Below are 21907 nucleotides of genomic sequence, written 5' to 3'. Positions count from 1 at the left end.
GAACACTGCTGCCACAGCTTACATTAGCAGCTGAAGAGACTTTGTCTGTTACCGATGCCCTTGGGTGACCTTTGACCCCTGCAACTTCACTCTGTAAAGATCTGAAGGTTGTGTGACCAGAGTCCTAGGAAATGGAGAGGTCCATTGTGTTTTAGAGAAAGAGGAACACAAATATGGTGTGTTCTCAAGGGAAACAAAATGAAATGGAAATAGCAGTTCCAACGTTAGGGGAGGGGGAGGGGAAACGCGTGCAGACGCGCCCACACACACAAATAAACGTACGATTTTCACAAACTTCTCTCTTTTCTTAAGTTCTTTCTGTAGCTGGAGCACATGATGATTATTATACTTACAGGCTTGTTAAGCACATCTGGAAGGTTTGAGTTCTTAATTGAGAATACTCATTCCCTTGTGGTTCTGCTTTTCTTAGCTGGAAGAAACATGTGGACTCCCTTGGCTTTTGCAGAGCATTAGATACACTCAGCAGCAGAGCGACAGACCTATGTCAGCAAAAAAAATCACCCCCTAACCTCCTAACCAATATAGCTATGCCAGCAAACCTTTTAAGTTTAGACAAGGCCGAAGCCTGGCCCTAAGTAATTAGCACTCACAGCGACCCTGAGAGGTAGGTATGGAAGTATCATCATCCCATGTTGTACCTGAGACTGGTGAAGTGAGCAGAAAGGCCACAGAGAGCAGCCCGTGTCAATGTCACATAGCATTTAGGCGCTGCTGGCTCCCACTGCTCTGCTCAGACCTGTTGCTCACATCTATCTCCTAAACTGAGTTTTGCCATCCTCATAACCTAAACGGATGCAGCATCTACTGCAACAACGCCCTGATCCCCAGCTGGGCCTGTAGGCATTGCTGTAATACAACAAATCAATATTAATAAAGCCACCGGTACCCCTCCCCCTTTGGTACCTGAGCTCAGCTCAATGCAGGGATGAATCTGGTCCAACACACTTTCTAATTCTAATCAAGTTCTGTGTTCAGAGTTAACAGGAAAAGACTCCTGCGCATTGTCACATGACTAACATGTGATGTCACAATCATTTCCACTCTGGCTTCTGATAAGAGCATGGAAGCAATGAACACTCGCAGGTCACTTACTATGGGAGATGTCCAAGGCAGGTTCCTCTTGGAGAAATGAAATGGTGACTTAGTTGGCATCTTATAATTATGAAGCAACGCGCTGTTGACCTTCTTTATTAAATGTGTCTCTAATGCTGGGTGCTCTAAATTTGCCCTCGAGGTACTGCTGTTACTTCTCTGTTCAGTGTTATGAGAGGGTGCTGTGAGAGATCTGTCTGTGTATCTTTAGATAGTTAATAGAAAGAGCTCCATCTGTAGGCACAGAAGAATATGTAGAGTCTATAAATTAGGAGGTTCAATAAAGTTAAGCACTGCAAATGGCTTCCTGCATGCAGCTCTTAACGCCTTGTGCTCTGGGGAGGAGAGAAGATGACACACTCCCTGCCTGTTTTCCTCCCGTATGGCTCCACATCATGCCCCAATCAAGGGCTATGGCTAAACACCCTGATTTACTGCTTAGCATGTGAGCTTTTCAGAGCAGGAACAGCATCTTTTCCTGTGTGTACAGCTCCAAGCACACTGTTGGCCCTGAAAAAATCATGAATTGCCCTCCCCATTATGATTTTTAAACCAATCTCATGAGATTACATAAAACAAAACAAAAAAACGGAAATGCTGTAATTATTACATACCAAGGAATGCTGCAACATGGCCAGCGGTCATGTGGTCACCAAAACTTTTGGTGATATGATAAGATTGCCAGTGATGGACATAAACTGAACATCCAACCAGACCATCTGAAGGACCTAGCTAGAGATTGACCTGGGTGGTGCTTGATCTGCAAGATGGCTAGATCCTTTTGGGATTTACCTTGATGATGATGACGAACAAAAACTGAGATTCTGGTGTGATCTTTTGATTCCAGAAAATTGGGCTTGAATAAAAACACCAAATAGTGTCAGATTTGTGATAGAATGGTGAGAGCTGGAAACAGGTGAATAATTCCTTTCTTAAAACTCCAGAGACTGTAAACCAGTTTGCTTCCAATGGCTTTGGGCCCTGCTGTTCAGATCCTCCAGGTGTTCACCACCATGCCTCCAAAGGCACAGACATATCTTTAAAAGCAATTCTCTTTAAAAAAAAATCTGCCATCCATTCATGGGAGCATTTGAGAGATTATTTTATATTTACAAATGTTAAACGGACAAAAGAAAAAACACAGTCAGTGGGTGAAGAACCCACCACAGGGGTCTAGTCTATTTTCCTGCTACATTTTGTGGAATTATCTGATGAAATTATCAGTGTCAGTGTTGCAAAATTGGGAGACTTTATTAAAAACAACCTTAGGGATCCACCCCCTGATTTTGCAAAATACAGCAGGAAGTTAGAAAAATCTGTTCGCGCTTCCCTGTATTGCCACTGCTGAGTTCATACCCTGAGCTGAACCTCTGGGTGATGAGGCAGGAATCTGATCTCAGAAATCTAGGGGAAGAGTCGGGAAAGAGCAGCAGAGACCCCCTCTGTCTCTGAAGACTGACTGAGAAGCACTTTCCAGCGTAAGACCACATTTATCCCATTCTTTCTCACAGTGATTAATACATCTAAAGTGCTCATCTGAACATAGCCAAGGGCAAGGTAAGAAAGAAGCAGTCTGGGCTCCCCCACCCCGAGTGTGCTTCACAAATATCATCTCTGGTCTCCCTGCGTAGTTAAGAAACCTCCTTTGCCCGTGACTCCTGAAGAGCGATGAAGTGAGCTGTAGCTCACGAAAGCTCATGCTCAAATAAATTGGTTAGTCTCTAAGGTGCCACAAGTCCTCCTTTTCTTTTTGTATAGTCACAGCATCTTTCTCAACTTTAGCTTCTCTTTTCAGCACGTATTCAAATGAACCCTTTTGTCCCATTCACATCCCCTGTCTCGAGTGTATGCTGTGGATTGGCCAGCAGTGACCCTACGGATACGATTATCATGATTTATTAGCATCCTGGTAGCGCCTAGAGGCCCCAGTCATGACCACGGCCCCCTTGATCGTCCGAAAGTTTAGCCCCAAAATATTTGCTATTGATCCCTTTTATGCAGCTAGAAGAAAAGGAGGACTTGTGGCACCTTAGAGACTAACCAATTTATTTGAGCATAAGCTACAGCTCACGAAAGCTTATGCTCAAATAAATTGGTTAGTCTCTAAGGTGCCACAAGTCCTCCTTTTCTTTTTGCAAATACAGACTAACACGGCTGCTACTCTGAAACCTGTTTTTATGTAGCTCTATTCTGTAGGGTTTTTAAAGAGCAAACATGACCGGTGTATTTCTACTGCAGGCCCATTCACGCCTCCAGCTGATCACCTCAATGGGTCCAGAGTCAAATGATCAGGGTCATATGCGTATGAAAGCATGGGTTGTGTTGCCAGCTATTCTCTCTACCTCTTTAGGGATTTCACACTTTCTATCCTGTTAGGGTGCCTAATGTTTACCTAAAGGCTGGGTTTTTTTTCTGTTTCTGTGTCATCTGGATTTAGTCGAGTTAGAAGATTTTATGCCTAAAATTGCATTGTTAACAGCAATTGTTTAAATTTGGACCAGCGTAGAATCCTCCAAATCTTTGAACCCCACTTTAGTGTCTCATATCTAAACCCTGCTCCAGCTGCATAATTTTAGTTTGCATGGAGGGGGCCGGGACTGGAGTGAAGGGGGTTGGAAATTGGTGGCTTTTTTGCTTCCTTGAAAGCATCCATTGCTATTTTCAGAACCACAAACAGATGCAAATGTCTCTGCAAACATTACACAATGCCATTCAGGGAGAGTACAGCCTTTCAGGGTCTCTGAATAGCCCTTCAAAGCAAGTCTAATTAGGATAAGTAGAGGTAATAGGCCCACTTGGGTTTTTTCACTCTAATTTCCCCCCCCCTCCACCTTCAAGTCTCTTTCTGGGGCTGGTGGGGACAAGGGGGTAGGTGAGATGTATCCTTGTTCAGTTGTTTGTGCTAACAAATCCAGGCCTAGAAAGGGCAGGAAATGGAAGAAAAAAAATCAATCATTTGAAAAGTCTCTTCTATTTTTCCCTGGTGAGATATATAGTAATGACAGCAGTAGCATCCTGGGTTGGGGGCTACACATGTCAGCTAGAGAAAGGGTGTGTGTGTGGGGGGGGGGGACTAAAGAGAGGCTGGAGCTCGTGTCATTTGGAACTTTAGTAAGTGAAAAAGAAAAGCAGAAGGTATAGGCTGAATACTTGGGTAAATCAGTAATAGAGCTAAAGGGGATATGCCTGTAGGGAATATGTTAGCATAAAAGAGCTTTAAGAGGGGCCATTCATACTGACAAAGGGAGATTTGAATTGCTGCCTTCACAATAGCATGAAAGGACGGGCTTGGGGTGTTCTGAAACAAAGTGGAAATCATACTGCCCTGAACGGCTCTAATAAGCTTTTAACTATTTTACATTATGGCATTACTTCTCCTCTTTTTTGTGTGTGTGAGCAGAGTGCCAGGCCCACTTAGAAGTGTGATTTATACTTTTCCCTTCATGGTAACTTTGGAGAAAAATGGACAGGGACTCAAAGGCAGTAATTCAGTGTTTTCAAAAGTAAGGAGGGGGAAATGTCATCATTTCTGAATGCCTCCGAAAAGCGGACTTGTGCACGGCCATCTCTGATTTATAATGCGAGGAAGAAACATTCACCACATCAGGGGAAATTATGCTGAAAGCTTCCTTCTCCTTTCCCTGTGCAACCGATCTGACATTTCCATTTCCAGCTTTGTTAGGCTGGTTGCTAGCCATTTAATCAGGCAAATATTGTGCTGAAACATCATTTAAATAGCGTTACCAGGTAGCTCAGGTGATTTTTCGGGTGCATCTGAGAAATATAGAGTTTGGTATTTCTCTGATCAGAGACCCACATTTTCAGGCTTGCAGCGTCTGAAGTTAAACTGCTAAATCCATATTTAGGGACTTAAATAAGGGACCTGATTTACAGAGATGCTGAGGCTTCTCAGCTCCAATTGACTTGCAAGGGAAGGCTGCTACTGCTCTCACAGTCTACCTGCATGTCAAGAAAACAGACCAACATTGTCTCTCCTTGTGAGGCACTTTCTCCTCCATCTGCCCCCAGGGTGGCACAACCGAGCCATTAAAGTCCATCTTGTATCACAGCTGTACCTTCCTCAGGCAAGTCTCCTTCAAATTCAGGAAGGCCAAAGTCTTCCCATTCATACTCATTTTTACTGAACAGAAGTTTGTTCAACAGAAAACCTGAATTAATTCCTGTTTGCTTCTCGGAAATGCCACCTGAGTGCTTTGATTTTGCTGGTGAAATATCAGGGGATGAAATCCTGGCCCTGCTGAAATCAATTGGAGTTTCATCATTGACATCAGTTAGGCCACATTTACATCCCATTGCATAATGACAGGTTTCAGAGTAGCAGCCGTGTTAGTCTGTATTCACAAAAAGAAAAGGAGGACTTGTGGCACCTTAGAGACTAACCAATTTATTTGAGCATGAGCTTGAGCTGTAGCTCACGAAAGCTCATGCTCAAATAAATTGGTTAGTCTCTAAGGTGCCACAAGTACTCCTTTTCTATTTACACCCCAGTTCTCTTTATCCACGATTTTATCCTGTGAATGTTGTGTGTAAGTATTTAAGTGGGTGAGAGGAAGCCAGAAGGTTTTTCTTCTAGGTCAATAATCATTTCCCATTGTTTTTAGCGGCAAATGAGTTCTTAGATCTTTCAGAGCCTTTGGGGGTGATTGGGAACTAGAGGGTGCCAATCAGTCTTTCCCCTAAGTGGTTCACATTTGGCTTCCTAAGCAAGTCCAGAGTGGTCAGTTTGGATGAGCTATTACCAGCAGGAGAGTGAGTTTGTGTGTGTATGGGGGTGGGAGGGATGTGAGAAAACCTGGATTTGTGCTGGAAATGACCCACCTTAATTATGCACATTGTAGGGAGAATGGTCACTTTGGATGAGCTATTACCAGCAGGATAGTGAGTTTGTGTGTGTGGTTTTTGGGAGAGGGGTGAGGGGGTGAGAGAACCTGGATTTGTGCAGGAAATGGCCCAACTTTATTATCATGCACATTGTGTAAAGAGTTGTCACTTTGGATGGGCTATCACCAGCAGGAGAGTGAATTTGTGTGGGGGGGTGGAGGGTGAGAAAACCTGGATTTGTGCTGGAAATGGCCCACCTGATGATCACTTTAGATAAGCTATTACCAGCTGGACAGTGGGGTGGGAGGAGGTATTTTTTCATATTCTCTGTGTATATATAAAGTCTGCTACAGTTTCCACGGCATGCATCCGATGAAGTGAGCTGTAGCTCACGAAAGCTCATGCTCAAATAAATTGGTTAGTCTCTAAGGTGCCACAAGTACTCCTTTTCTTTAAGCAAGTCCAGAGTTTCATCAAACATTATCAACATGTCTACTTCTACATATGTACTAAACAGGAGGATGTTCTAGGAATGTCAAATGCACAAAAAGATAACAGCTACTCAAATGATGGTTCACTTTGTCTGAGTCTTTGACATGGAAAAGAATACATTATACAACCATGGGCAAGTTTCTGATCTCAGTTCGTGAAGTCAAGGGAGTTACTATTGATTTCTGCTGATTTCTGCTAACTAAGGTCTGAGTGGGTCTTTCACTGCACATTTTTTGCTATGTATACAAAATTATTTCATAACATCTGTTGTCAACTTCGGGTCTGCTCAAAGATATCTGAAGACAATGTGGAAAGATCACACTACAGAGAAACATTGTGCCAACAGACCTCCATTAAAGATAATGGGCTGGATCCAAAGTCTACTGAAGTTAATTGGAAAGTCTCCCACTGACTTCAATGGGTTTTGGATCAGGCCCAAAGTTGGGGAAAGAAATCCAGAATCCATGCTGTCACAGTGCACTTCACTCAGTCCTATTGTTCCTAGGTGTTCCACAGCAACATAGGCCTTTGTCAGCGAATTCCAGAACATTGAAACATGTTACATGCCACTGGAAGACTGTCTAACCATCAAAAATGTGTTAATCAGGTGAATGGATGTACATTATTTGTGTATCACTGTGGGTAGTACAGTATTAAGTTACATAAGGTGTGCAACATCACAAATGTTGTTGGGCCCAGTTTATAAGGGGAACATGTACTGCAGCATCGATGTACCGAACTCAGATCCTCCTTGCTTTGGGGGATTTGTCTAAACTGTGAAGTAATGTTGGTGTAACTGACTTTTCTGTGTCGAAGCATCTATTAGGACTATTTTAACGGTGGAAGATGAGAGGGATTGTGTTTTATAAAGACGATTTGCAGAAACAAAACATGTATAAAGATGTTTTGCAGAAAAGATCAAATAGACATGTTACATAATGAATAGAAACTTTATCGTTTCACATGTGTTTATTCTAAAAGAGCTGCCACCTTTTATTTTCAATACATTTGACCAAATAGTGTAATTGACTCTGTAAAGTTCATCTTATCATAAATCCAAGAGATTCAGATATTTCTGCTACATGCAGGTGCAAGAGTGTCTACTGGTTTATCTTAACTGTTAAAAAAAATCACATCTGTTTAGCTCTGGAAACTGGGTGTCTAGAATTTCCATGATATTTATCTCATTCCTCTCCGAAGCCCCTTTAGCAGAAAACACACACAGTGCTTCCAGCAGCTCCATCTGAATGTGTGCAGCTGCTCCAGCCTTTGCTTGATTGACAATTCTTTTTGCCAGGCTGATGCATCTGATACGCTCCTGTGAGTCTCCAAGCCTCTGAACAAGTGCTTCCCGTTTAGTATGTGACAGAGAGAGTGCCGCAGGTGACGATCAACATCCGTTCAGGTAACATGGATCGTTCTTCTCCAGGACCACTCAGACCTAATTAGCTGCCACTTGACTTATCAAGAGGTCATTGTTGCTTCATGGCATCAGTATGTTTCTTGGAAACATACATCTATTTTCATTACAAATAGGAGGGAAGGAAACTGTACCACATGAAAAGATTGATTAAATACTAATTAGCCGCTTTCTTAACCTATTAAAGAGCTTCAGTGATTTGGATAAACAAGACGTGTATGACTTGCTCTTCTGGTCAAGCAGTGGGTAACTTAAAAGGAAGATCCATTACTACCGCTGTGACAGGGAAGTGTTACTTCTTAAAACAGCAAAGGATGGGCATGTGGGGCCGGGGAAGCTGGTATCTGGGTAGGAAAAACATCATTTGTCATAATATTATTTTATACAAGGAACTTACACACCCAAGTTTGTATACGGAAGCCAAGGAACTATTTAAATAGCTTGTACAAGGTTATACCACGCGACAACCAAAGAAAGAAAAATAAACGATTTCTTCTATCTGGTGAAAAAATTGTATCCAGCCACTTATAGATGCCTGTCTTCAACACATCACAGTGCCATTGTATCTAGGCAAAGTAATTTGTAAGTTTAAATGGTTTCCTTTGAATTCCAGGGTGCAGACCAAAAAGTGACAGAGGCCAAAGTGAGATTTATCTTTTCTGTTTCATATTTAGACCTAAATGGCAGGGATCAGAGGCTGCTTTCCATTCATTATCATGTAAACTGGCAATACCAAAGTCCCATGAAAAATATTTCTGCTATATCAAAAGGAAATGTTTTTATGTGGAAATTTAAATGACAAAGGGCTTTGCAGTAAAATCAGTTCATCTTTCAGATGCTGTTGATAATTTTCATTATTATTATTGGTCCTACCTTTCGGATGCTCTCCCCAACATGCCTTTCTGAATTAGTTGCTGGTAATTCACATTTAACATGGCCAAACTGAGCTCTTCTTATTTATTTATTTTTTTCTCCTTAGAGTCATAGAACTTAAGGTCAGAGGGGACCATAATCAGACCTCCTATTTATTACAGGCCACCAACACCCACACACTAAACCCAAACAACTGACCTTAGACCAATGTATCACAGCTCTCAGGAGACTAAATTATGTGTCATGCGCAAAGAATAAGAGGGAGTGAAGTCCTTACTCCTCTCTCCTTCCGCCTCTTTTCATTGTTTTTGACAATACCCACAATCCTTCCTGTCACTGAGTATGGCCACCTTTGGGTTGCCTTTGACTCTTGCCTTTCCTCCCTGCACATGCAGGCTGAGGCCAGATTTTCCCTCTTCTTCCTCTAAAATAAATATGGAAAATCTTACTCTTTCTTTCCTGATGGCCAAAACAGTTGTCTGTGCCCTGATCATCTCCCTGCTTGATTTCTGCAACCTCTTCCTCTCTGGCTTTCTTAACACCTGTATCAGTCCCCTTCCTTGTTTAAAATGCTGCTGTTAAAATTATCTTCTTTACTTATCTATGAGGACATGTCACCATTGCCCTTGTAATTCTGCCGCTGGCTTCCCCTTCACCACTGTGTTGAGTTTAAACCTCTCGTCCGTGTCCTGTGTAGCTCCCCCAGCATCTAGGCCCTTACATTCCTTCCCATCTGCCTTGCTCTACAATCAACGCCAGCCTTGATGCTCTGTTGTTTATCTCCATCTTTAGTTCTACTCCTGTTTTGTGCCTTTTTCTGTGCTGCCCCCTGTGCCTGGAACAGCCTATCAATCCCTGTGTGCTAAGCCCCCAGCTCTTCCATCCCTACCTGTCTCTTCCCTGAGTCTTTATACTAAGGTGTGGAGTAAATTACTGCAGAAGACTCATAAATAAATACATAATCTAAGATAATTAATTCCCTTTTCTGGGTCTTCCAGTGCAAGTTGTTTTCTTTGCATCATGGCTGTGGGTTTGGCCTATAAAGAGCCTATAAAGCATGGAGCACATGGTCACTACATAACACATTATTTTCATTCAAGTCACAGGACATCTGAAACTCACCAGAGATGAATGTGGTGGGGTTGGCTCTCTGTGACAACCCTAATTCTTTTTCTGTGGGAAGAGCTTTAGGGGTCATATGTCCAGACCTGGGAGGCTGATGGCCAAACAGGCCTGGGATCATGGCTGGAACGATGGGGAATCATATATTTTCTGCTTAATTTGGTTCATGGCTGCCCGTGGTGGGTAGAACAGCCATGACTTCTCAATTCAACGTTCCAAAGACAGCTAATACTCATGGTTATGCCACTTAGCTGCAGCCTTTGCACTCTTTCCCTTAGGCCTGTGGTGTTCTAAGGCATGTCTTCTTTTTTATTGTGTATCACAGCACTAATGCTTTCCTACCTTGGAGGCTGTTCTGACTTGTAATTAACAGATATTTGTAAAGTGCTTTGAGGACCTCAGTTGAAGGTGCTATGTAAGAGTAAAGAATTATCCTCATCTCATGGAATTCCACAGATGTGCTTAGTGGGAAGTCAGGTCTGTCCAATATTGTATGCAGAAAAATTTGAGCATCTTTGTGGTTGTTAGGTACTCAGTAGCTTGTACATTAGAAACTTCCCGAAGAAGAGCCAATCTAAAATGTAAGCAAGACACTGATTTCAATAGAAGCCGAGTTAGACCAATGCTGCATGGTTTTGAAAATCCCACTCCCAGTAAGGCTGTGTATGAACACAATAATTTATATGGGATTCCAAATGGAAGACTAGTTTAAAACATGTCAGATGAAGGAATTAAATGCCCGATCAAATGATTGCTGCTCTAACTTTAGATTCAAAGTCGCCATTGCAGACATTTCTGTTGGTGTTGGTGGCAAAGAAGATTTGTATAATGACAGCTGATTTCTGACATCTGCCATACTGAGAGAAGTAAAATAAGTTGTTTGTTTGTACAAATTAGTCCAATTAACTCATACAGATGGAACTTAATCCGTTATTTGTGCAACAAATCATTATAGACCATAATAGCCTGGGATTGCCATTAGGTGGCTTTAAATGTTTTCTTAGAAGGCAATGTTGTGAAATCTTTAGGTAAAAATCACCTGGAATGTTTAGAATGTAATAATCCAAGAAAAAGCTAGTGAAGTCTTGACCAGCCTGCCAAATCTGTGTTTGGGAAATATTCACAGACATCAGCAGTCTTATAAGCTTAAATGAATAATTAACAACATTCTGCAAGCACAAAGCAAAGCAATCAAACATGGTTGTTACTGGGAGTCATATACAGATATGGGCCATTCCTTCCCCTCAACCATAAAAGGTCATCTGAGTTAGGAGGTGGTATGGATGGAAATTGACTAGTGCATCTAACTGAATGAGCTCTGGGCAGAGAGGCCTGTGAAGTAGTTTAGGAGCTACACTCTGCAGTTTATGCGGCTTTTCTTCTCAGCTGCAGCAGATCAGGAATATTAGCAAGTTCCCTAATGATTATTACTTATAATTTGTGCTCCGGTAGCATCTCTGGGCCCAATCAATAATTAGGGCCTCACTGTGCTAGGTGCCGTACAAACATGTAACTGGAATGTAGTCCCACTCCAGAGAGATCACAATATGTGGGCTCATGATTGAACCATGGCCTCCATCTTAGCCCCATATTCTCCACTAGCTCACACAGGCTCATTGTTTTCCAACTGTCCTGTTTTATACTAAGTTATGGCCATCATAAATGTTGGCTCATGAAGCAGGTTATGGAAAGCGTTAAACCCCCTTTCTCCTCTTCCCCCAGTTATTTCAAGTTTCCTGCTTTTCTTTTATAGTGTCTCTCTTCTTCACATTGAATCCTGGCTACTCATTTGAAAGCTCTGTGTTCTGCAAATGCACCTGGGCAACTTTAAGGCATGCGTGGCATTATCCTTGGATGTGTTCAGTTAAGATGAAAGAGGAACTCACCTAGCCTCAAAATAAAACATGCATGTTCATAAAAGTCAAAAAAACGTGGTCTGATCCAGCACCCACAGAAGTCAATGGAAAGATTTCTGTTATCTTCAGTGGAGGCTAGATCTGGCTCATGTTATTATACCGATGAAAATATTCTCATTCACTAAGATTCAAGGACCAAACTCAAAATCTCCCCATTAGAAATCTTATAACTCTGTTGCTTTAAAATAAAATACTAACTTGTTGAAATGTACAACCACTACATCAAAAAATTATACACTCACTCAAACACCAGAACTACAAGAGGCTGTATCCTACCCTGCTTATGTAGGCAAAACTCCTATTGACATCAATGACCAAAGTAAATGGGACACTGCATGAGCAAGGACCACTTGTTTGAGTAAGGGACCTGTCTGAGTCACTTAGGCCTTGCAATGCTTTACATGGAAGGTGCCTAGGACCAGATTTTTAAAGTCAAGAGCAATACCAAAGACCCTAGTGGATTTCTTGTTGTTTGATGCTTCTACCTTTTCAGGGTAAAAACTTTATTTGGGTTAGAACACTAGATGAATAAACCAGAAAGCTGAGTTACAAATGGAGTGTACTTTTATTTTAAAAGAATCTACTTTAATTTAAGCAAGATAGGCTGACTTGTTTTATATTTCCAATGGTTTTAAAAGAACTTTTATGCCATTTAGTTGAGGAGGAAAGTAGAAAAGGGATTAGTTGATAATGGACACTATTATCAGGGTGATAGATATTTATTTGACTTCATTAAATCAGTGAAAATCAGCACGTGTTTCAGTAATGCCCTGGGGAAATGATGATAAAGGAAAATGTCCAGCAAAGTACAACAATCTAAAATTTTTGCATCCCCAAACTACCTTACTGCACTGTACCATCAGTAAAATTTTTCAATCCTTAGTGGGTTTCCCCTACAGATGATTTCTTTTGGATAGCATATGCCACCAATGAGAAAGCTCTTGATGCTGAAAATTAGTTCCCACCTGCTTCTGTCCTTATAATCTCTACCTACTATACAAATCAGCCTTAATGGATCATTAGAACACCTGAGATCTATAATTATAGTATTAAATTTCATGTGCTTACAAGTACTAAGGCAGACTTTATTTTACAGATCATGTCGACAGAAAAATCAAATCTACAGCAGATTAGCATTAAATAAAAAGTCCTTATAAAGATGTTCTTGTTAATGGCTGAAAACCAAGCATTGTTTGAGATTCGAGCCATAAAGATGCACCAGGTTAGCAAGCAGTATACAGTTGGCACCATGAAACATAGGAATTATAGAAAATATTGGACTTGTTATATAAAACCTAGATGTAGTTTTAGATTCAGAGATGACACAGATGTTCTTTTATAAAGGTGAAATGTAGCATGTGAATTATCTCAAGTGAACTATGCAATAATTTTCCATAAATGATGATTAATTAAATCCGCTTGCCAAAATTCTTATTTTACATCTGACTTTCTGACCAGAAAGCTTTAAAATGAAGATGTTAAGCAAATAAAATATTTGTAAAATCATATTATCTTCTCCCTTGATACTTGTATTTTTGGTAACAATATAATCCAAAGGTTTTCATGTTGAAAAATGCCCAAAGAGAGGGGTCAGGGATTTTTTACAAATTATTTCATATTCATATAAAAATAAAATGCACCACATTCTTAACTTCTCCTTTTGTAGCATTTTCTCATTAAGAAAACATCTGGAAAATAGATCAGTCTTTCATTGCCTCAGATTTTCTAAATTTTGTACATTCAATGTATTCTCAGAGTCTAGTCAGTACAATCTTCCCCATTTCTTTTCCATTTTGAATATGGCCACCTTTAGTTCTGGGCTTCAGAAGAGATCTGAGATCCAGAAAGTCATGATTAAACCCGTTAAGAGTGGAACAATATAGATGCTTCTGCTTAGCCGCAGGAGAGTGTTCTGAATCTGAGTGTATGAGAAGATGAAGCCAAATTTCTAAATAGCTTGTTTGCCTTCTGTTTCTTTCACTTTTATTTTCATTTGATGAGTCAGTTTTCCCATTAAAACTGCTTCCCAAGTTTTAGTGCCTTGTGCCTTGAGAATTGGTGGTGTTTTGTCTTTCAGCTGCCGCCAAGGGATGATTTATCAGGACAGAATGGTAACTATTAAACAGTATGCAGTGGCAAACTTAATGCGATCATTAGGGCCCTGATCCTGCAATCTGTTCTGCACAAACTCTCCTGCCTGTGCAGAGCCCCATTGAAGTCAAGTGGGGCTCCATTTGGCTGTGTCCACCTGCACACACCAGCTGGCAAGACTGGGGCCTGAGGAATCAAAGGGTAGCATGCATTCTGTTTTCTGCTGGATTTTTTCACTCATTTCCTGGCTGAATCTCTGTATGAGTGGGTGGTCTTATGATACTATTCTCAGGCATCTATTCGTGCCAGCCCAATTTCTACAGCTAAATGGAAACACCTTTACCTTACTCCTAGATATATGGATAGAACCTATGTATCCCTCTCTTTTGTTCTTAACTATATAAAGATGAAGATGAAGTTAAATCTATGGAGATTCATATTAGTAAAGAGGCCTGGACAATAATGCTGCTAGAAAGCAATGTGAGGGTTCTAGCTATGGTTAAAATATAAAGACCCAGTTTTGTGAAATGCCTGACACTTCCTTTGCGGGTACTATACTTATATGGCCCTCATTACCATTGTATCTCAGCACCAACAATTGTTGACTATTTTTCTGAATAACACCCCTCTGAGGTAGGGCTGTGCTCCTACCCGCATTTTACAGCTAGGGCCCTGAGGCACAGAGAAGCTAAGTGACTTGCTCAAAGTCTCACCGGAAGTCTGTGCTGGAGGAGGGAATTGAACCCAGGTCTCCAAACCTCAATTTAGGGCCCCAGCCAGTGGACCATCCTTCCTCTCTTCCTCTTGTAAGTGCTGTTGACTAAAATGAGAGTTGAGGAGACACAGCAACTCAGGGCACTGAGCCCTAAAGCTTAAACTACCTTTGTTCCAATGAGCAAAGTGGTTAACCAGGAGTTGTCTGGACACATGTGAAAAGCAAATAATATGGTAAGGTGATGAAAATCCAACCACACTCAGTGATCTTCGGGCCATACCTAACTCCAACTGAAGTCAATGGGGGTCTTTCAATGGACTTCACCCAGAGCTAGATCAGTCCCTTATTGATGAAAACATTCACAAATTACTTTTACATAATATTTTATCAGCTCCACTATTAAATATTAATATGAAACATTTTCTCTCCCTTTCTAGGTGTGTGAGAAGGTTTTTATTTTATTTACAATTTTCTGATCACCAATTACCTGCTGTAATTTGGGATGCTGTAATCCAATTTTTTATCAATTTCCCCAAACTGTTAACTTCATAAAATCAATGCAAAGACTGCTATTGTAAAGGCAACTTGTTAAAGCCAGTTTCTGAATATAGGCATTTCATTTGATAGATCTATAGATTTCTTCAGTTATGTCCAAACCTATATTAAAACTCTAGAAAGAACTATTCTCTGATTCATGTTAATGTATAAACCTAATTGAATCCTCATGCAGTATGCAGGTTCCATTACCTATTAGGAATATTAACATCACAGACTGAACTCTGGTGGCTATATGCCCTTTATATATTGCATTATGTCCCTAGATGTCTGCTCGCAGTTAAGAAAATACAAAGAATAGAGGTGTTTTGAAGTTTCATCTTTTTTTCCTTTGAGATTGAAGTCCTGTGTCTTGGGACCCAGTGACTTTAGATGACCTTCCATCTCCATGAGTTGTACTAAATTTCAGCCCCTGGAGGCTACTCCATACAAAACCTCCTAGCTTTTAAGGGCAGGTGCAAAAAAAATCTGCGCTGCTTCACAGACCAAAACCTGTTACTGCCTCCAGAATTAAAATTTGCACAACCTTCTTATTTAGCAAGACATTATTAAGGGACTTGCGTATACAGCATGCATATACTTTTATATAAGCATAATGCTGCTATTGGGACTTACAAAAAGATACATTATTTGTGTCTGTACATGAATACACACACTTGCATTTATGTATGTGTGTGTATATATATATACATACACACTTACACACACAAAACCTACATTAAAAGAAGATTAAGTTGCAAAATCAAGCACTCAGAAGTTAGGAAATGCCAGAATTAAGGTTGCCAGTGTTACTTTAATTTGGCCCCCTTGTTTTTGGATTATGATAGAGTCTTTAATTATTTGATCAGTTAAGATTTTTTCCGCAGGATCCTTGCCCTGTTCAGTGCACATGAAGGGTGATGCTCATTTAATGAGCAGCTATTTAATATTTTGTTTATCCTTGTTGTTCAATACGTGGCCCCAGGCCTCATTTACTGCACACCATCCAAACCCTGCTCTGAAGGTGAAATTATTAATTTCTTCATGGGCTTTTTTATGGTGCTCATCACTATACTATCTGAGTGCTCCACAGACTTTGATGAATTTATCTTCTCAACACCCCTCTGAGGTGAAGGCATGGCATTATCCCCATTTTACAGATGGGGAACTGAGGCACAGAGGGATCATATTCTGGTGCCATTCCAAACAAAAAAGGACATTAGTACAAGGGGGAATCTACTTCAATGAGTGAAAATGACTTTATGAGAGCACTCTCTCATGGATAAGGTAAGCTTAACCCATTGGAGTACCAGAACCAACACCATGTGACCCCTGGAAGCCAATGGGCCTCTGATTGTTGATGAACTAAAAACACCTAAAATAAATTCCACTCAAAAAATAAATGATTCCAACTACAGAATTCCCATCTTCTTCCCAGAGCCTAGCGGGGAGAGGATGCTGGGCTGTAGATAAGGCACAGGGTTGCACATACAAGACCAGCGTTCTATTCCTTATTGGTGATTGTCCTTGGGCAACTCATCTCAACTTCCCCACCTGTAAAATGGGAATAATGAGATCATCTCACTTTTGGGATCTGTTCAAGCAAAGCTTTGTATAAGTGCTAAGGAGTATCTTTATTATTATTCTCCCGCACTGAAGGGGTGAGGGGAGCATGAAGATTTAAAGCATGATGAAAAGAAGCAGGTCAGCAAGTGGAGTTTTAGGTTACCCTCCCTCGTCTGGAAATCTCCCTTCTTCCCTCCTTTCCACCCCACCACCATACACACTCAAATACAGGAGAAGCAAAGGGTGGATTTTCACAACCAATTATCTCCACACCCCAGTGAAGCAGAGACTGTGGAGGGGGAACAACCTCACTCAGTATCAAACTGTCTCTAGCTGAGAGCACAGTAGTTCTGCATCTGCTGTGGCAGAATCAGCTGAATGTATTGTTTCTCCTTTCATCCTGCACAGAAGAGGAATCTCACCAACCCCTTTTGGTTGATTTAGTCTTAACTACAGAAAAAGTGACATCCCATGCAAGTAAAGCTTTCCTTAAGCTATGGGTTTAGCATCATCACATCTAACCAGAGCTGCAAGCCTGTTGTTAGGAATAGCTATATTTGAATACTTCCTTCCATGCAATGGCAATAATCGACTTGGTCTCCCTGTTTCATTCAGTGCTGCATACAGCTGTCTACTGAAAAGCAATCGCCCTGCGTGCTGCTTGGACCAGGATGCTAGTGTGTTTTTGGAATTTGTTTCCTGGTGCGTCTCCTGACGGCTTAGAGAAAGAAAAGCCAGTGTTCTATCCCAGACACGTGCACCTACAGCAGGATTGGAGAGACCCCTTGCTGGAGTCACAAATAGAGGATTTACCCTTGCCTATAGAAATGGAATAAGCTCCAGAGCAAAAGGCTGAGCTGACTCCCTTCCAAGAGCCCTTCTGCATAATGAGAGCTGAACATCCGGCCGTGCACACCCTATGTTTGCTATTAAAGCAAATAGAGGGGGGAAAGCTGAAATAATTTTCAAGCCCATAAATGTATTCTTCCGGTTTCCAAATAGGAATTGATCCACTTTATGCTCAAGTCCTAGGGCCAAACTTTCTTTCATTTGTTCTGCTTTCAAACACAGAGTCTTCTCAAACACTGTCTGCAGCAGAAACAAAGGAAAATGAACTTTGCCCCATAAGAACTATTTTGATGTCGCTCAAATAAATTCATAATCTAGTAAAAAAATCAGAATTATCCACTAAATCGTGTTTGATCCAATATTCTGAGCAATTCCATGGTATAAGGTACATACCACTGTTTTATACGGATCTAGGGTCTAGTTGGTGGAGAGAGCAGACTCAAAACAAATGATAGTGGATAACATATTTGCGCATCTTTATAAGAATGTCTCTGGACTGCACTCCAGTCTCTTCCTCTAACTCCCTGCACGCCCACTTGGATAAGTCAATGAGGGTCTGATTTTCTAGTACTCAGCACCCACACTTGGGGTCAGATTTGCAAAAGAATTAAGTTCTCATTTAGGTGTCTGCATAATGGCCAGCCTTTCCAAAACCCTTAGCACCCAGAAACTCCCATTGTAATAGTATGGCTAGATTTTCATTCAATGTGCTCTGGTCTTTTGAAAATTTGGCCTCAACTGTGTGTGCTGAAGCCCTTGTGAAAATCTGGTCCTTAATTTCTCTGTGCCTTCATTTATCCTACTATAGAACAGGGATAATAATACTTCCTTGTTTCCCAAAGATATTGTGAAGTTTAATGCATTCATATTTGTAAGGGACTTTGAGATCTTTAGAGAAGGGTCTAAAAGTGCAATATAGGGATGGATTCTTTAAAATTTCTAGATCTGTAACTCTCCACGGTGAACACCACAGGGCTAATGGTATGTCAGATGTTCTGAAATTACTCCAGTTTAAAAATTTGAAAAATAAATGATTCTTGTGACCAAACCGATTTAAGAAAGTTAATTATCTGATTTAGAAATAAAAATGTCAGCCCAAAAGCATCCTGCAGAGTCAGGATGACTGATTTGAGAAGAATGCAACTTTTTCTTTGTGAAGACAAATAAGAATTCTGTTCTCTTTAACAAGCCAAATAGAAACACACACACACACACACACACACTACATATATATTGAATATATAGCAATAAGAATATGTATCTGTCTCCCATATTACAGATCCTGGAGGATTCACATTGGACAAAAAAGGTACAAATCCCCTAAGAGCTTAAAGCTCTCCTGATATACTGCTGAAAACAGAGCCTTCAAACCTACTGCTTCAGGCATCCACCTGTCATTTTCTGCTTTCTGCCCAACTGTCACATATTATTGATCCCTTTAATCCTTTTTCTTTGAAACTCTGTTGCCAGCTGATGTTTTGTTACCCCAAAGGAAATTCTCCTTCCAGTGCCTGCACCTCTGCAGGTAGTGGCTTACTAGAAGCTAAACCAATGCAATCAAATTTTAATTTGGCTTAGCATGAGCCTTCAGGGACAATGTTTGTGTTTGATACAGGCAGGTGTATCCAAATTCTCTGATCTACAATTGCTGGATGGAGCATAGCTGAACATTTAGTTGTGGTAAGAAGAAAAGGAGTACTTGTGGTACCTTACAGACTAACAAATGTATTACTTTATCAAATGCATCCATTGAAGTGAGCTGTAGCTCACGAAAGCTTATGCTCAAATAAATTGGTTAGTCTCTAAGGTGCCAAAAGTCCTCCTTTTCTTCTTGCGGATACAGACTAACAGAGCTGCTACTCTAAAACCTGTCATTTAGTTGTGGTGTTACTGTTGTGGTCGAGAATTTCTTGGGCATTTTACAAGTATTTCCTTCCACCCCCCACCCATCCGGAGCTTCTTTTGTGGAAGTAAAAGACCTGAAATCAAATCAATGCACTGAAGAAATTAAGTATAAACGTTAAAATTTTTATTTACACCAGGTACAAATGTCTTTGTGAAAACCCATAGCACAGACATAATAGAATAAAGCTCTTTATGTACAAAAATACAATTTTCATATGAATGAAACATCTTGAATAAATTAAACGAATACCAGGCCCAGTTGCTGAATACTCCGTGTTTAGTCCTACTCTTAAAGCGAGACGGCAGTGCTGGAGGTCAAGATCCATAATGCATGAATCTAGGGCCTTGTCTTGCCTCTTTAGAGGCTGATCCTGCCAGATGCTAAGCTAAGCACGCCTTGGGGGAGAGGCTGAGCCCTCTCCGATGTTATTGGAGCCAAAGGGGGTTGTGTGCGCTGAGCGCCCGGCAGGGGATGCTGTGCACCCGGCAGGATCAGCTCCTTAAGCCTTTTCATTGTATTGTCAGGGCGTTCAAACCAAATTTTCATGCTCATTTTTCTTCATTAGAGTTCTACAAATTGTAAAATTGACTTTTCACCTCGTCTGCAGCAGCAAATCTGTCCCTTTTCTTCTCCTTTCTAAATCATATTGAAGCGGGGGGCGCCGGTCAGTGGGAAGGGAAGCAACAAAGGAGGGTCTGTGGAGTTCAGAAAAGTGCAAACGGGGGCGCAGGCGGGGGGAGAAAACCCACCCCCCAACCCCACCCCAACGGGAGCTGGCTCCTGCTGCCTTTGGAGCCAGGTGGGGCTTGGGAAGGAGAGCAGCGCCCAGCCCCGCGAGGTGAGCAGCTCTCGCCCTGCCCGTCCCACGGACAATAGCCCGCTGGCTGCAGAGGGACCTGGCTCTCTGCCTGCATCGCCCATCACACCACGACCCCCAGAGCGGCTAGCCCCCGGCCCTGCCCCCCGGGGGGCGCCGCCTGCCCCGACCCCAGCTAAACCGAAAGTGAAACGCCAGGGGGCGGTGCAGGGAGGCCCCGCACGTGGGGCCGGGTCACAGGGCGGCCCCCGCCGGGGGATACCGGGCGCAGCAGGGGCCGCTCCGCAGCAGCTCCCCGGGGAGGCCGTGGCAGGCGAAGAGGGGCTCGGGGGGGCCGTAGCCATAGTCCTCGGAGGTGGCCGGGCTGCTGGGGTTGGACGTGCAGGCGGACAGGGACGGGGAGGCGGTGGAGAGCCAGGAGCCCGCATCGCTGCCGGGGCTGGGCGGGCCGGCGGGGCTCAGGTAGCCGGGCCGCAGCAGCCGGTCCCGGGGCGGCGGGGCTTTGTGGAGGCGCTGGTCGGCCAGGCGCAGGGTTTCGGAGAGGGCCCAGATGTAGTTGTAGGCGAAGCGCAGCGTCTCGATCTTGGTCAGCTTGGTGTCCTCGGGGAAGGTGGGCAGGACGCCGCGCAGCTCGTCCAGCGCCGCGTTGAGGTTGTGCATGCGGTTCCGCTCCCGGTCGTTCGCCTTCACCCGCCGGCTCCTCCGCAGCGTGTGCAGGGCCGCCTCGCTCCGCGCCCGGCAGCGGCCCCGCCGCCGCCGGCGCCGCCCCGGCTCCTCCTCCGGGCTCGGCCCCGGCCCCGGCGAGGGCTCGGACGGGGCTCGCAGGCTGCTGTCCAGGCAGGAGGATACGTCGCCGCTGTTCTCCGCGGCGGAGTAGCGGGTCTCCGGGGCAGAGGGCATCCTGCGGGGAGAGAACACGGGCCGCCGTCAGTGCCTGGCACTCGCGGGGAGGGACAGTTCAAAGCGGGATCAGCCCCCATCGGGGCGAGCAATGGACCCCAAACCGAGAAGGTTAAAAACGAAAAACCCAACTGTATCGGGGGGCAAGGTGGGGGGATCAATCAGCGGACTAGAGGGAGAAATTAAAGGGCTCAATCTGGCTCTGTCTAGACACAGCAGCTCTCTGGGGTGTCTCGGTGTTGCATGCTACAGCTGGATTTAGAGAGAGGCGTGTCTGTCTGCATGGCCCACATACTCACGTGCAAAGGCTCAGAGATGCAATCCAGGGGCGGGGGAGAAAGTTTCCAAGGGTTAGCGAAGTCAGGACCAACTTCAGCTCTTGGCGGCTCCCAAGAAAAGGGGGGTGGGGTGGGGACACGCGCCTGCTCTTGTCTTTGAAGTGCTCTCGCCTGCGATCAGCTCGTGCGAGCCGTGAGTTTGGCACACGACTGGCCTCAGACTCCTTATATACCCTGTAAAACAATAGAGGCCCCCCTAGCCCCCCATGCCTTGCGGGATGAATGAACCAAGGCATCAGGTCTGCCCCGTGCTGCACTCTCCTTCATTTGCATAATTTATGCTCCAAGTGTCTGCGCTCTCCCCGGAGTGTGCCTATAATTATTGCTGGCCAATGGCAAGAGAGAGCTGCATCTTAGACACGTGAGCTATCACTAGGCTAAGCCTACTTGTTTGAGCTTCATTAGTCTATTAA

General features: G+C 43.0%; 1 protein-coding gene across 1 annotated transcript; it reads right to left on the bottom strand.

Annotated features, from left to right (window-relative positions):
- Positions 1 to 19604: 19604 nt before the first annotated feature.
- NEUROG1 (neurogenin 1) lies at positions 19605 to 21156 on the bottom strand. The gene has a single exon (XM_073358083.2). It carries the CDS (start codon positions 21154 to 21156, stop codon positions 20491 to 20493), a length of 666 nt encoding a protein of 221 aa, XP_073214184.1. The 3' UTR covers positions 19605 to 20490.
- Positions 21157 to 21907: the final 751 nt, after the last annotated feature.

Source organism: Lepidochelys kempii, chromosome 8 (assembly GCF_965140285.1).
Source record: "Lepidochelys kempii isolate rLepKem1 chromosome 8, rLepKem1.hap1, whole genome shotgun sequence".
Taxonomy (NCBI): Eukaryota; Metazoa; Chordata; order Testudines; family Cheloniidae; genus Lepidochelys; species Lepidochelys kempii.
The sequence above is the reverse complement of the archived record's forward strand: the minus strand, read 5'-3'. Positions and strand labels throughout refer to the sequence as shown.